Source organism: Phoca vitulina, unplaced genomic scaffold (genome assembly GCF_004348235.1).
Source record: "Phoca vitulina isolate PV1807 unplaced genomic scaffold, GSC_HSeal_1.0 scaffold100, whole genome shotgun sequence".
NCBI lineage: Eukaryota > Metazoa > Chordata > Mammalia > Carnivora > Phocidae > Phoca > Phoca vitulina.
The window spans coordinates 334802-351320 of NW_022589803.1; the positions used below are offsets into that span (position 1 = coordinate 334802).

The window sequence follows — 16519 nt, forward strand, 5'->3', positions numbered from 1 at the left end:
TCTGGAGACTGGAAGTCCGAGATCAAGGTGCCGGCAGGGTTGGTCTCTCCTGAGGCCTCTCTCCTCGCAGGGGGCTGCAGTCTCCCTGTGTCTTCACGTGGGTCCCTCTGTGGGTCTGTGTCCTTATCTCTTACAAGTGCACTAGTCATGCTGGATTAGGACCCACCCTAACAACTTCATTTTAGCTTCATCACCTCTTATGCCCTATCTCTAAATATAGTCGCATTCTAAGGTGCCAGGAGTTAGGGTTTCACCATGGGAATTTCGAGGTGATGCATGTCAACAGTAATGTCCCCTCAGGGCTCCTGACCACGTTATGTGAAGCAGCACCATAGCTTTTACCCCTGCTCTGTTCTCAGACGTCTGCTGTGTGACGTGTTTGTTGACTTATTTATTGTATCTCTCCTGCTCCTGGCCCCACTGTGTCTGAGGGATCTGCAGCTATGCTGACGGTGCCTAAAGCAGGTCTTCATTGTGGGGGTAGCCGCCCAATGAGCAGCAGAGGAGGGCGAGGAGGAAGTGGTCTAGGTCTGACCGTTGTCCGGATTGGTGTGTGCGGATGCAGTGACTTGTCAGGGTGATCGGTGCAGTAGGGGCCAGGCGGGGCATCCATGCAGCCCCCACAGGGAGCGGAGCCAGAGACCAGACCGTGCCAAGGGCGCCTGGCTTACCCAGCATCTGGGATTGTCATCTGAAGAAACAAAATTCAATATAAATGCAAATGCATATAGAAATAAAATTCAGATTCAGCACAGAACAAACACCAGGATCAGCTAAAGCTTTAGGCTTCCAGCCCCTGGTCAGCTGCAATGGGAAATCCTGGCTAGTGGGTCGCCGGGGTCCTCCATTGCCCTCCCCAGGCCTGGCTCTGCTGGTACAAGATGAAGGCTGGTTTCCCCTTGGCTGCCTCTGAAGGTGACCTGGGGCCCAGAGGTGGTGGTGGCTGTGTGGCCCCCCCCACACACACACACACACATCCATGGAAGTTGTCACTCAGTTGGGTATCTGATCAGGAGGTTATGTGAAGACCATCTATTAATACCTTTGGTTTGACAAAAGACAAAATGCCTCTCGCCTTGCATCTGGCAGCCAACAGGTCTCCCACACGCCAGGTGTGAAGTGTGATAGCTGGACCCCCTTGCCAGGTTTGGGCTGGGCTCATGCCTAGACAGTGGGAGCCCCTCTGCTCCAAGGGCAGCTAGATTGCATGGTCCTCATGTGTCTGAAGGGATCGGGCAAGAGCGGAGCACTGTGGCCGTCCTAGGCCGGGGGCCGACCTCCCTGTCCACTATAGTCTCCTGCGGCCAGAATGAGAGGGCGCCACTCCATCCCACCCATGTCGACTCTTGTCTGCGTTCGCGGACAGCCTTGGATTTTAGCCACTGCTGGTGGCACTGTGTATATGAATAGGGCGGGAGGAATCAGCAGCTGTGCAAGGGAGTCGTTACCTGCCGGGGGCTGTGAGTCACTTCTCAACGCGTCACTTGGAAGAGGGAAGCATGCTCAGTGCGTGGGGAGGGGAAGCAGGTGGGAGGTGACCGACCGCAAGGAAGAGCGGAGGTGATTGCAGCCCTGTGCTGTCTGCTGCACCTGCGGTTTCTCCCGGAGCTGGGCACAGAAGCCCATTTCTCGGAAAGACAGGGAGCAACGGCACCTGTCCTGCACCTGTCCCACACTCTCTCCCTTCCTCCTGCAGGCCAGCCAGCTGGGTGTGTACCGAGCCTTTGTAGACAACTACGGAGTTGCCATGGAAACGGCTGAGAAGTGCTGTCAGGCCAACGCTCAGTTTGCAGAAATCTCTGAGGTACTCGTGACACTGTTGAGACAGGTGCACCCCTCCACCACCCCCGGGTGGGACGTGGGCCGGTCGTTGGTACGTCATGACCCGGGAGAACAAGGTGCACCAAACCAAGTTCTGGTTGAAAATCTCCGCTCTGTTTCCAGATGCTTCTGGGTGGGGTCTGTCAGCCCTGTGCAGGGGACACAGGAGGAGCAGTCCCACAGCGACCTCCCCGAGGGCCAGGGCCCAATTCTGGGGCTCCGCCGAGTGCCCCAGACAGACACTCTCTTGCGCCATCTGTGTGCCGAAATGAGTGTCCGTAGTTCTGTCTCGTTAGCGGAGGCCTGGACGTGAGAGTGCTGAGGCTCACTAGGCACCCGGTCGCTGGAAAGCAGCCGGGGAGGTGTGCTCGGGACCTCTCTTGCCGGGGAAGCTGAGCAGCTAGTACAGGGGCGTGGAACTGAAGCAAGCCCCAGGCTGGAGCTCCATGAGGGCTGAAACCTCAAGCCCCAGAGTGCTAGCATGAGGGGCCTCTAAAGAGCACCTCGGATACAGAGAGGACAAGCAGGCCACCCCTGGACCAGAACCTGCAGCGCCCACCCCTGGCAGGGGTTTCCCCAGCCTTCCACATCCTGTTTCTGCCCTGAGCAGTTGGGTGACATTTTCCTCTTTCGGGGCCTATCATCACTTGTGATGCCTCCAGCTTCTCAGTGCTCTGACTTGCCTTCCCTCCACCAAACAAGGATTCTGGGTCGAAAGATTCCATGAGAGAAATTAGCATACGAAAGATAACTGGAAACTAGACATAGGAAGTGAGTGGGGTCTCCCTTGCTGAGAGACGGTCATACCCTGACTGTCATACCTGGCTTTGTTCCGGGGGCTTTGTGCCATTTTGTAATTTGTCATAAGAGGTGGGGTGTCGTGGGTGCTGATTGTCTCTCGTGGTGGTAATGGGTGCCATGCTGCTCCGCCAGAGCCCGTGGGGGCATGCACTCCCTGCCTGGTGCTGCTGGTAACAGGCTATATGCACCCAGGGTTCTAGGCTGGCTCCAGACGTCCCTCCCTGTCTGCTCTGGCTTGCCTGGAGCAGTGGGCCATACCTCTTTTTAGCTCACTCACTTTAACAAGCCCCCCCACCCCTAACAGCTGGGATTTTGGTGCAGAATCCAGAGTCACCTTGACAGAGTAGAGACCTAATCCTTTAAGAGCAGGCTACAGTTAAAGGGGGCCAAGTTCAAGTCCACCCGGACAGGTTTCTATAGAGGAGGGAGGAAGCAATGGTGAGACACCACCCAGGGGTCCCGTGGTCCCTTGGGAATCTGAGCTGAGGCAGGGATGCTGGGAGGGAGACAGCTTTCAGCTGGCCCTCCGTGAAGCTTGTACCTGGAGGCGGCATCCACTTTGGTTCTCCACCCGTGTTTTTAAAGGAGACCCAAAAGATTGAAGCCACCTAGACAGAGCAAAATGAAACCGAAGGAAACGGAAGCAGCAGGCCGTGAGAGGTTGCACTCTGGGGGTCAGAGCTCAGGCATGGGGACTGGATGGTCACCTCCAGGACAGGGAGCAGTGGAGGGGTGGCCCTTCATCTGCTCCCAGTGCTGAAAATGAGCCAGGGCAGCGAGCGTCCAGTTAGACCAGAGTTGCCCAAGCTGGTTTCCGTGGAATGCCAGCTCCCACACAATAGACACTGAGAGTTCTGGCAAAAGGGCCTCGGGGGCCAAGTTGTTTGAGAACTGAAGGATTAAGCCAAATTCATAAGTCTCCTGGAGGCAGGACTGCTGGACCTACATCTGCACGCTTGTGTGCGTGGCGCTGCCCAGGGGCACGTGGTAGGAGGGCTGCCTCCCAGGCTCACGGGAGCATGGAACCTGATTTTTGCCGAGACTCGTGTTCAGCTCTCACGCCCCCTCACACCCCCCACGCCCCTTGGGAACCGCTGAGGCAGATGTACAGAGGAATAATCACTGTGAGGAGCATTAAACTCTCAAGAGAGGCACCAAAGTGCATTGTGGAGTTTGGCCCCAGTGAGCTCTACACACCATCGTTTTTAGTCGTGAGAGGTTTACTGCAGCACGAGAGGTTGGGAAAGCCATCTCTGAGCCCCTTCCCATCCCCGTGCTGTTTGTTGGTGTTCAGCAGCCTGGTAGTGGGATTAACCATAGCTTCTTCCTGGAAATGATTTCAGGTACACAGGGATCTTACATCCTGGTTTCTCTTGGTACCTTGGACCCAGTCAATGATGCCTTTGAGGCAGTTGTGTGAAAACAGGACCTACCCACTAAGAAGCTCTGCTCTCCTCCTGGGGATCATAGCACCTGTCTGTAGTTAGAAACTATAGGCCTACCTTGCTTTATTGCGCTTGCGGATACTGCATTTTTTTACAGACTGAAGGTTTGTGGCAACCGTGTGTTGAGCGAGTCTGTCGGTGCCATTTTTCCAACAGCATTTGCTCTCTCTGTCACATTTTGGTAATTCTTGCAACATTTCAAACTTTTGCATTATTATTATATTCCTGGAGATCTGTGGTGATTATGACTTGCTGAAAGCTCAGATGATAGCATTCTTTGGCAATAAAATATTTTTTAATGAAGGTAGGTACACTGTTTTCAGACGTATCGCTATTGAACACTTAAGAGACTATAGTATACTGTAAACATAATTTTTATAGGCACTAGGAAACCAAAAAAATGCATTGGTCTCGCTTTATTGCGATACTCGCTTCATTGCGGTGGCCCAGAAGCAAACCCACAATATCTCCGAGGTGGGCCTGTACATTTGCGAAAAGTCAGGAGCGGGTGGGGTAGAGGGCGGATCCAGCGTGGGTCTCAGGGGTGGGGGGCCCGCCCAGGCCATTTCCAGAGGTGAGGGCTCTTCCAACCCACCAGCTCCCTTGCACACTGTTTAACTTCTCTGAGAAAGCAGTTCTATGCATTTAGGAAGGACACGGTGGTTTGCCTTATTTTCATAGGATTCTGTATGTCAGAGGCTCTCGAGCGGGGGTGATTTGGTCCCCAGCAGACAGCCTAGTAATGCCTGGGGATTTTTGATTGTCACGACAGCAGGGGGGTGCGCTGCTGCACCCGTAGGTAGAGGCCAGGAGTGCTGCTCGGTGTCCTGTGGCGTACAGGACAGGCCCTCACGGTAAGCGAAGTTCTGGCCCTGAATGTCAACAGTCCCAGGTGAACCACGGCACCCAGGGCAGGCCTTGTGTTCCGTCCACCCTGTATTCCACGCTTTGGTCCAGGACGCCCCCTTAGACTTGTTGCCTCCTCTAAGGTTTTGTTGAGTGAGAGAAGGATGAGTTTTCTGCAGAAGGTGTCTGGCCACGGAACTTGCTCCCACATCAGCGCTGCCTCAGCTGTCCCATGTGAAAACGTGCTTTTCTCTTTGCAGAACCTGAGAGCCAGAAGCAACAAGGATGCCAAGGACCAGACGACCAAGAACTCTTTGGAAAGTGAGTTCTCTGTGCCGAGGCCTCTTCATGCTGCCTGTGGGCGCGGCTGCTGTGAGCCGATGGGGCATTTGCTGGAAGAGCAAACACGGCACCCGGTTGGGTCACCCTCTGGTGCCTTTGCTGCTCCAGACTTCTAATAGTGAGAGCGGGGACAGGGAAAAAGCGGCACTGGGCGTGGTGGGGTGGGGAAGGACGTGGTCGGGACCAGCCTGCCACCAACAGTAGCAACCAGGAAGGATGGCAGGGGTTTGCGAACACCCACAACCAGGCACTGCTGGCCATTTAAAATGTCATCACATTGTCCCCAACGGCCCCGTAGGGAGGATTTTATTTTCCCTTTTTTCGGGTGACAAAACAGATTGGGAATGAAAGTAACTGAGCTGGAACACAGGTCCTAAGTGGCGAGGCAGGGGGAAAGTCAGAGTTGTCAGGCTCCCAGGCCCGTGTGTCCAGCCCCTTCAGTCTGGGCGGACTGAGAGGTCACTTCTCAGTTGCAGTTGTTAGGGTGGTGCGAAGAGTTACAGAGATGGCAGGGCTTCACCGTGCTCTGAGTCTCGGCTTCTCATCTGTAAAATTGGGATAACAATGCATGTCTTACAGTAGTTGTGGGAGTCCCGTGAGGAAATGCACCTGGTGTATGTCAGGACACATCTGAGTGCCTGTGCCCGTGATGTGCTGGGCTCACCATCCTCATGGAGGAGCGGGGGCTGCCCAGGCTGGCCAGGGCTCCCATGCTGCTGGAGGCCAGGTGTCTGAAAACACTCAAAAAGCCAGGACCTCTGTGGGCCCGAGTTAGTTTCTGCCATCCTCAGAGTCGGGCCTCCCAACTGCACAGGGATGGACATCGTGAGTGATGTGCTGGTCTGCTCCCGGGAGACCCTTCAGGCCAGAGAGCAGGTCTCCTGCCACGGTTGGGACCCTTGCCAGCCCATGTGCACCAGGGTGCTGCTGGGCTCCCCAGCTCCAGGGGGAGGGGCGTCAACTTGGGTTCTGACCAGTAGCTCTGTACTCAGCATTTAATGTCACGGACCAAAAGCTCAAAGCCATGTGCCCGGCCTTCTAGGTGCTCAGAGTTTGCCCTTGTCCCTGGGTATGGACATTCCCAGAGGACGTGGCGGTTGGGCCGCTCCCCCTGCCCGAGCACTTGCCGAGAGGACAGGCAGGCGGGTGGTCTGGGGCTGCTTTCTCCATGCGTGGCTACCTCTCACCCTGTCCATCTCTCTGCAGCCCTGCTCTACAAGCCTGTGGACCGGGTGACACGCAGCACACTGGTCCTGCATGTGAGTCACCTACCTGGGACCTTCTCACCCTGGGGTTCTTGGCTTCTGATGTTCGTCAGTGTTGCCTGCCCCTTTCCCCCTGTTCCTGCCACACACCTTTATTGAAGATGCAGAAATGAGAGGCTCACACAGGGGTGAGGGGAGAGCAAAGCAGGTTCTCGAGGTGTCCTGGGTGCTCTTGGAGGGGGAGGTACCGGGAGGGAGCGTCCTGTCCCACCTAAGAAGGGCCTCCAAGGTAGACGGAGTGGGGGCACAGAGAGCAGGTGCCTTCCATGGCTTTGAGGATGACCACTGCCTCCCAGCCTGGGGAGAGGGAGCGTGGGGAGGGCCCGCCTCAGTGGGGCTGCTCCTGAAGGCAGCAGGGAAAACGAAACTGGCCCCTAGTCCTACTGCCCATGTGACCCTATTCACTTACATTTAGAGCAAGTTGTAAATGCATTTTTTTTTTTTAATTTACAACCAAGTCGCAGAAGTGTGTGGTTTCCATTTCCTTCCCTGCTTCCTCCCCACCACCACCACCACAAGTATTCTTTTATGCACACGCCAACATACGTGAGAGTCTTTTTTGATTACGCAGAAGGCGTCATGCTATATGTATCATTCCACACTTTGCGTTTTTTCCCCTTAATATGATGCAGTGGAGATTGTCCCACTTCAGCCCAAACAACTCTGCCCAATAGTATTTAAGCTGTGTAGTATTCTGTCGAGTGCACGTTTCTTAAATTTTTTTTTTTTTTTTAAAGATTTTATTTATTTGACACAGAGAGACACAGCGAGAGAGGGAACACAAGCAGGGGGAGTGGGAGAGGGAGAAGCAGGCTTCCCGCCGAGCAGGTAGCCTGATGCGGGGCTTGATCCCAGGACCCTGGGATCATGACCTGAGCCGAAGGCAGACGCTTAACGACTGAGCCACCCAGGCGCCCCTCGAGTGCACATTTCATAATTCCTCACTACCCTCTGATAAAGAGGGAGATGAGAGGCATGGTTTAGAAGGCTCTGGCTGGGGACACCTGGGTGGCTCCGTTGGTTAAGTGTCTGCCTTCAGCTCAGGTCATGATCCCAGGGTCCTGGGATCGAGCCCCGCATCGGGCTCCCTGCTCGGCGGGAAGCTTGCTTCTCCTTCTCCACTCCCCTTGCTTGTGTTCCCTCTCTCTGTCAAATAAATGAATAAAATCTTTAAAAAAAAAAAAAAAAAGAAGGCGGCTCTGGCTGGTGGCCCATCGGACGGAGTCTCAGAGACCTTTATCCTGTCCCCTCTCTGAGCGTCCTGACAGGGAGAAGCCAGAGCCGCCCAGGGGTGGCGGGGGGGTCCTGGGACCATGGGCACCAGAGCTTTCCTCCAGGCTTATTTCATCTCTGCACGTTCTCTGCAGGGGAGATTTGAAAGCTAAGGGGAGTTCGTTTTTCTGAACCAACGAGCTATTGACCTTGAGCACGAATTACATGCATTCCTAGTGGAGAAGGAGTCAGCGTTTCCATCTGTATTCTAAAGAGGTCTAGTCTCTTCTCTAAAGCAGGAGGAGCGGGGAAGGCCAGGTGCATTCTCCTGAGCTTGCACAGACCAGTGGTCCTGGACGAGGCCAGTTCTGCCCCCTAGGGGACATGCAGCAATGTTGGAGACTTCGTTTCTTGTCACAACTGCAAAGGAGTGCCAGCACCTAGTGGGTAGAGGCCAGGGGTGGGGGGCTGACGGCCTACAGTGCACAGGACGGCCCCCACCACAAGGAATGATCCAGCCCAGAATGTCACTGGGGCCCAGGTGGACAAACCCTGCCCTAGACCCCGAGAGTGGGAGCCCCTGTGCACACAGCACGGACTCGTGGGAGCACCGTCTAGGTTTAGGACCTGCTTCTGGGATGGTGCTCACACAAGCACTGCGCGCCTAGCCCCGGCCTGTCCAAGAGGTGTCCTGAGTTTGCCTGGCGTGTGTCTGCAGTTTGCACACCGTGGTGGCGCCAGGGCTGTGCTCTTTCTGACTTGAGCCCTCTCGCCTGACATAGGACTTGCTGAAGCACACGCCCTCCAGCCACCCCGACCACCCTCTGCTGCAGGACGCCCTCCGTATCTCACAGAACTTCCTGTCCAGCATCAACGAGGAGATCACGCCCCGCCGGCAGTCCATGACTGTGAAGAAGGGAGAGGTGAGCGAGGCTGGGGATGGTCTGGGTTTGCCAGCCTGCGCCACCGGGCAGGGGGACGTCGGAGCCCCTTTCTGGTCCTCAACCAACTGTGCCTGCCGTTCAGCCTAACACAGGAAACATGGTACCTTTTAGGGTCTTTGACCCTGAAACCCGATCCCCTGTGCAGGGTGTCAGGGTGGAGTTGCAGGGCTGCTCGCCTTGCTTGGCCACCTCTTTTTCCAGTGTGGCCAGTTGTGTCCAGGGCACCCCTTCTCTTCCCTACACCCTTGCCAGCTCGGGGTCCCCAGCTGAGGAGACCGGTGAGAAGGAGGATGTCATTTTGTCTGCCTGGAAAGACCTAGTTCCTCCTGAGTGTTCTTTCATTTAAAAACAGTTCCAGGGCGCCTGGGTGGGTCAGTTGGTTAAGCGACTGCCTTCGGCTCAGGTCATGATCCTGGAGTCCCGGGATCGAGTCCCACATCGGGCTCCCTGCTCAGCGGGGAGTCTGCTTCTCCCTCTGACCCTCCTCCCTCTCATGCTCTCTGTCTCTCATTCTCTCTCTCGCAAATAAATAAAATCTTAAAAAAAAAAAAAATCAGTTCCAGGTTTCCCTTGATACCTGAAGGTAGAACATTCCTATGAAATCTTTTTTAAGCTGAAATGGTGTAAAATTAAGAAGCCTTCACCATTTGTAAAAGCGAAAAATCTTCAGATCTATTTTGGTTACTGAAACAAGTACTAATGTTTGGCAAAAGCAAACTTTCAGATAGTGTGGGAAACCCATATGACCAGATTTAAGGATTTAAAAAGGAGGAAGAGGGGGGTACGGGCAGTTTGTGGGCTTGCTTGTCTTCTCCTTGGGTTCTCCTTGGGTTCTCCTTCCTCCTCCCTCCCTCACTGACAGCCACCCCTGGCCTTTATCTCCCTGCTCATCATCGATAAGAGGGTAGAGAACAGAGGGGCTAAGAATGCATGACCCAGCCCGACCGCCCCGGTGGCCTCTTGCTGCCTCTGACCCTGCTGGGAGGGGCCCAGTGAGGCGCTGGGCCGGTGCCGTCCCGGCGGGCAGCACTTGGTCAGAGAGCAGAGTTGCGTAAATCAGGGAGGCCGGCGTCCAGCAGCAGTGTGAGCAGCACCAAGGCGAGGGAGGCTGACCTGCTGCCGCTGGGCTCTTGTGCAGGCACGGGAGCTCTATGGCCCCGGCGGGACACGGCCGGCAGTGAGCCTGACAGTAGCTGCCCCTGGAAGCCACTTCCTCCTCTTTCTTCTGGTTCACGTGCCAGATGCCCGGCACTGAGGGCTCAGCCTCCCGCAGTCGGGGTTTCTTTTCTTCCTCCGCCTGGGCTGGCAGGCAGGCCCCTCAGATCTGTCCTCCCTACTCCTCTTTGGGAAGTAGTACCTGAGTGCTGAGCAGAAAGCTCCCATGTGCCCAGAGTCTCATCAGGCTTGACCATGAGCGAGGGGCTTGGTCAGATTTCTCCTGGTGGGCCAGGGCCACGGGGGAGGGAGGTGTCCCCTCCAGTCCACGCTCTGGGCTGGCCCAGACCCTGGAGCCAGGCCGACATAGAGATCCAGTGCCAACATTGGCGTGAACTCACCCACCACATGGCTTGGACTGTGCTTGCTCCTCCCCGCTGGACCTGGCCCCCCTTTTTACGACAGGGTGGGAACGAGGGCCACCCTGGCTGGGTGCCGGCACACCCAAAGCGCACGACTTGTGGCTAGAGTCCGGCCGGCGGGCAAACAGAAGCAGTCTGTGAGCTTGAGGAAGCCAGGAGTGGGTCCCTGGCACCTCCCAGGGTCCCCACACCCAGCTGTCCGGTGTCTGGAGCCTGGGAGTGGTGGGGCTCAGATCTCCTTTCCTGCAGCAGCAGCGGCACCCTGCCCCCGGTTCAGCCCCTCACCCGGCTCAGGGACTGAAGGAGTGCAAAGCTTTGGCCTCCCTAACCAGATGCAGGATTTGCTCCTGCCCAGACTCCTTCTGGGTTTGTGCCCAGCTCACCCTTCCCTACTAGGACACCCGCTCTTTTTCCTCTGCCAACTGTTCTCTTATGAGAGCATTGCCCTCCTGGGAAGCAAATGTGTGAGTCCTTTTCCTCTCAGCTTTTCATACAGTGCTGAGTCTGCCCTCAGCACCCCCACCCTGCCATCAGATACCTGGCGAGAAATACCTTCTTGCTCCTCAGATCGTTGGAGGCGGCTATCCTAGGGAAGTGAGGAAAATCAGATGTTGCCTGGGAGTTGGCAGCCCAGCCCTTTTGTTATCATAGGCTTCCTTCCGTGCTGACCCACAGTCAGGGTCTTGGGGCGACCAAACAGGGAGTATGTAGGGGCTGGCCGCTTCATGAAGAGGAGGGCTTTTATCTGCACCCACCCTCTCCCCCACCAGCATCTGGCCCTGTTGGCCTCAGTGATACCTGCTCAGTGAGAGGGATCACTCGGGTACCTCAGCTGTAAGAGGAGGAGAAAGAAGCTAATGCCTTCTGAGAGGTTGTGAGTCTGACTCGCACGCACCTTCTCTCCATCCCATGCGTGGGAAAGGGGGGTGGTGGCCAGCCCAGTATGACAGACAGGTGCCCACGCTCATGCTCCCCGCCCCCACCATTCCAGGAGCAGACATCACTAATCAATCAGGTGCTCAAACTCTGAGCTGATTGCAGCCTGAGCATCCTCCTCAGTGTATCCTCAGGCTGCCCAACCCAGTCTACAATCCCCAATGTGGAAGAAAAGATGCTAGAAGGGCGGTCCCCCAACCTGGTTCAATCCTGCCCTCCACTTACCAGTGGCTTTGATGTGGGAAGCCCTTATTTCTTTGCCAAGTATCCATCATCTGAGGACAGTGTCTCAGGATCTGTGGCCCCTCCACCATGTCGTTGTGAGACAGAAAGGGTCTCATGACCTCTGAGGGTCTGTATGAGAGCAGGGGTGCTGATTTGCCCACATGGGCACCATGCATGTTGGAGGTGGTGGGAAAGCGCCCTCTACATCACCAGTCAGGAGAGAATCTGCAGGTCCTGGGAGGGGTGGGGAGCTGCAGGCTGCTTCCTTTTAGAATTTGCAGCTGGGGAGGGTCTGAGATTTGGAAGTACCTATTTTTTTTCCTGTGTTCTTATCTCTAATTTGGTATATCACATTGAATATCAGGCTTCTAAAGGGAGAAAGAAAATGGGCTTCTGAGTTCCCGTAATGACTCTGTGAGGTTAGAGGTATTTTCCAGGCGAGGACACTACGGCTCAGAAAGGTTAAATGACTTGCCCACAGTCACACAGCCACTAAGTAGCTAAGCCAGGATGTGAGGCCAGGTGTGCCCTGGCACCTGTGTGCACTGCAGGTGCGTTATGATTTATGATAGCCCCTCCCACACTCCCCCCACACCCTTGTGAACCAGTAGGATTGTCCACCCTTCCCTGGTCTCTGTATAAAGAGCTACCCTGACGTAGGTGGTCATAAGGAGAAGATGTGCCCCTTTGGTTGAGGAAGAGGGACTTTGGGCAGCTTTACAGGTGCCTCCCTGACACTGAACTGTGGCTGGCAGATGCTCTCACCAGCCGGTATCCTGGCCCTGGCACCCCAGGGGCTGTGAGCGGCAGGCACTTCCCAGGAGGACACCCTCAGCCTCCCAGGAGCTGGTCAGGACCAGGAGGTCCTGCTGGCACATTTTCTTCCCAGGCCTGGGTCCTGTGGGCTGGTGGGTGGGTGCTCCTTCATTTCGCTGAATTAACTTTATGCTGCTGGCTGATTTCCCCAGGCGGCTGCCCGTCTGTCTGTTCTTAGCGCCGCGCCGTGTGCTGCCCGACATCCCCAGCTCAGGCTGGGAGGCAAATGGGATGATCCCGTGTGGGTGTCTTGTTTCCCAAGAGCCAGCCTTGTCTTGGAGCCGTTCTCTACCCAGGTTCCCAGGTGGCCCTCACAGAAGGCAGGTGGACAGGCCGAACAGGAGCCGCTGGGGAAATGTCGCCGGTGTAGGCCAAGGCCAAGGGGTGGTGAGGCTCAGGCAGAGAAGAAGGGAGGCCTCTTGCTTGAGGATTAAAGAATTGGAAACGCCAGACCCTGTGGTAGTTTACAAGGGGTGCTGCGGAAAGGGGGTGGGCATGAAGACAGCAGAAGGGTTGGGGTTCCCAGCACCACCAGACACCGCGTGTGACCTCAGCAGTAACACTCATCTCTGAGCACCAGCTTGCTCAGCTGTGGGATGGGGCTGAGCCTAGACCCCGTGCCATCCACAGTTTCAAAGGATGTCTGTGACGTGGGGGCCCCATGAGGGCAAGGCCAGTGCTCCACGTCTAGGCCTTTTCTCAACCCTTCATAAACACTTGCAGATGGAGCTTGGGTTCTCGACCTGTCTGGACCCAGGTTCTGATTCTTCCAGGAACTTGGGCGTGTTACTTAACTCCGAGCCTTTGCTTCTCCAAGAAGTGGTGGGGCTGAACTTGCTACCAGGGACAGTTCTGCCAAGTGTGACATGTTTCATGAAGCACTCTCTGCACAGAGCCCAGCACCCAGCAGGTGCTCGGTGAACATTCCTGCTGTGCATCAGCCGTGTGCTTCCCGGGCTCACCCTGCCCTCCACCCAGCAGGCTCCTGTCCCTTCCGGGCCATGTCATGCTCTGACTTCATTCCCCCGATCGGTTGTCTTACGATGCACAAGGCTTTCTCAGGGATCAGGGAGTGGAGGTGTGCTCCGCAGGGAGGCCAAGTAGCGAGGAGCCGAGAGCCCTAGGACAGGTGTGAGAGCAGGAGGGTCAGGCGGGACCCTCGGCACACACTCGGCCACGGGCGCGTTGCTCTGGGGATACTCCTTCCACCTGCTGAACCTCCGGATCCCACCTTTGCAGGCTCACCTAAACCTAATCACCCACAAAGGCCCTGCCTGTGGATACTGTCACATTAGGGGTTAGGGCTTCAACATACGAATTTTGGGGTGGACACAAATATCAATCCATAACAGTGCTCTTCTTCCAGATGCATCTTCCCTGGATGGGCTCTGTCTGTGGTCAGGGGCAGTGTTACCCAGATGACAGCTGGAGGAGGCCAGCCAGCCTAGGGGAAAACCCCTGGGGAAGGAGACGCCCCTCTTCAGAAGACTGTGGGCACATAATGTAGCCTCACTGGCCTCAGTTTCCTTGTCTGTAGAAATGGGGGTGATGGTACCCCCCCCAGTCATCATGAAGTGTGAGAGGCCCAATGACAGCACAACTCTCAACACAGGGCCGGTACCCACAGAGGACTTGGCTTACGGTAGCCGATAGCCCCATGTGGGCGCATTTAATCCTCTAAAAAATGCCACCAGGCAGGTGTTTGCATCCTATCTTATCTTTAAGGCAATTGAGGCTCAGAGAAACGAAGTGGCTGAGCCAGCATTATCACTGCAGAGAGAAGCGAGGGGGTGGGCCGCAGGCAGTGGGGGTCACAGCGGCTCCAGTCACCTCACTCCCTGGCAGCGTGAGCTTACCGGTTTTTCAAGGAGGCAGGTGGTGTCCCTTCTAAGCAGGTGTTCCCCACGTGGGATGTGGGGGTAGGGGTACCATCACTGCCCCACCCCACAACACACAAAGACACGCACACACTGCGATATGCGCAGGGACACAAACACACGTACATACGGAGGGACATGGGGACACATACCCGTGGACACACAGGGACATGGAAACATCTAGAACAACATACAGAAACACAGGAACATGACCCACACATGAGGACACAGAGACACAGAGATACATATACACAGGGGACACACAGAGATCAGGATCCATACACTGACAGGGATACACACACACAGACATGCCTGCCTACATGGGGACACACACAGAGAGACACAGAGACGCATGGATTCTCTTTCGCACAAACACACTCCTTTGGCCCCAAGGGGCTGGCTCTTCTGAGTCACTGTCCCCTAGACCTCGAGAAGTATGGTGCTACCCTATCCTGGGGTCCAGCGGGTTCTGGGTCTCTCCTACAGCTCTACCCAGGGCTGTTTGCTCTGCACAAGATGCTGAGGCAAAGGAACAGTCCTTTCCAGCCACCCGACTTCGCGCCATCTTTAGACCACAGCCCACAATGCCATGGGGCCGTGAACCGGTGCAGCCAAGCTGTGGCCCAGCCTGTGTCCCCTGGAGGACCTGACTGGCGGGCCGCACTGGATGTTGGTGCTGAGGACTGGGCTGGTGAGCATTTCCGAGAGGGATGTCTCCTGGGCAGGCATTGGCCTCCCGGCTCTACACTGGTCCCATGTGGGCTGGCAGGGCGTCTCTGCAGAAGCCAGGGATCTGAAGGAGGCCCAAGTGATGGCCGCGGGGTCCGGCAGCCCTTCAGATGCCTCAGTCAAAGGGCAGAGCAGCCCCTCACAAACTCGCTGTTGGGCCTGCAGCTTCTTCATCCCTCCTTCGTGTTTGTCCTCCTCCCCGATCATCTGCCCTTGGCCTTTCTCTTTCCTGAAATGGTATCTGTGCCAATAGGAATTTGTTGTTTCTTCACGGGCCTGTTTTAGCAGCAGGATCCCTCCTCACCTGGGGCTTTGGGCTGGGCTCCGAGCAACAGAAAGCATCTACCCAGGGGTCAGGGCCCTAGACTGTGCATCGGGGTGGGACCACCAGCCTTAAGAGTCTGTGCCTCAGGACTACCTCTGGGCCTGGGGAAATAATAGACAGTGGGATGCCCGCCGCCGCCCCCCCCACTCCCCTCACCTACTGCCCTGCCGCTCCCCTGACTCCGTCCCTCTGCCGGGGTCCAGGCTGCCTTTGTGGATTTGCTGGTGTTGTAGTTGGGGGCCTGTTTTCCTGAGGCTGGGAGACCCCTCCCACCCATTTGCTGGTTTTATTCTGTTCTGGCATGCTGGAAGACCCCAAGGTGGCCTGGGGTTCAGAAGCAAGGCCCAGTGCTTCCTCCAGAGAGAGGGCAACTGTGACGTGACAGGGAAAACTCACAGTGAAAGAGCCTTACTCTGAACGTAGCCACTGTTGTCCACCACCCGCACTCCGCAAGGGTCTGGCAGGGGACATGCACGACTCATGCTCTGGACGGCCCTTGGAGACAGAGCGTGGCACAGAGCAGGGCTTGGACTGGGATGCTTTGGGGGCAGTGGGCTGGCTGGGAAGTGTTGGGGCACCCTTGGCTTTGGGGCTTCTCTCAGATGAGGGTTTGCATAGGCAAGAGTTCACGGGGAGGGGCCTGGCGACTGTCATAGTATCAAAATAGAGTCTGCCTCTCAGAGTCTCCCAGGGCTGCAGTCTGAGCCCCAGGTGGGGGGGCCATGTGCTCCTCCCGGTCAGCCTTGTGTCCCCTCCACACAGCAGGGCAGGTGTGTGGGCTGCCCCAAGCACCAGGGTAACACTCAGTAATCTTGTGGAGGATGAATGCGGCGCTTCAGCTGAATGTGTGAGCAGCAGGACCTTGCAGGGAGAGAGGGTGGGCCAGCTGAGGGGTGGAGAGGGTGGTCGCTGCTGGGACTCTGGGCATTTCTGACCTGCTGGCAGAGCGGATGAGCCCACTTCTGAGCTGGACGTAGGGGCCCTCTGCTGGTGGTGGCCAGAAGCTCAGCCCCTTTGTATGGAGAGAAGATCCATGTTCCCTCACGGAGAGTCCCTTGGTCCCTGCCTCCTGGGCTGGAAGACCCTCTGTCATATCCCTGCTGCGGAGACGTCTGTCCGTTCGTTCCTCTGGGACTTCAGGGTCCCAGGAGCCTTCGCAGACCTGCTCCCTGACCAGGACCCAGCTGTCAGGTTTGCCCTAGGCTTTGCCCCAGGATCTCCAGCTCTGTGTGGACATTTCTCCAGGTGCACACACATTCTTGCTTCCTGTGGGCTCCAGTGCCAGGTGGGCTGTCTGCCCCTGGCAGGCAGGGAGAGGGTGAGTGACCATGAGTCATGGCCTTGGCACACAGGCCGTC

The 16519-nt window shown here is 56.3% G+C and overlaps 1 protein-coding gene across 1 annotated transcript in view; it reads left to right on the forward strand.

Annotated features, from left to right (window-relative positions):
• The window catches only part of BCR (BCR activator of RhoGEF and GTPase), a 118769-nt gene that overhangs the window by 70970 nt on the left and 31280 nt on the right, over positions 1–16519 (forward strand). Inside the window, exons 5-8 of the mRNA XM_032397547.1 lie at positions 1697–1804; positions 5174–5234; positions 6462–6514; positions 8515–8655. Of these exons, the coding sequence (XP_032253438.1) occupies positions 1697–1804; positions 5174–5234; positions 6462–6514; positions 8515–8655 (363 nt within the window). The remainder of the gene's footprint in view (positions 1–1696; positions 1805–5173; positions 5235–6461; positions 6515–8514; positions 8656–16519) is intronic.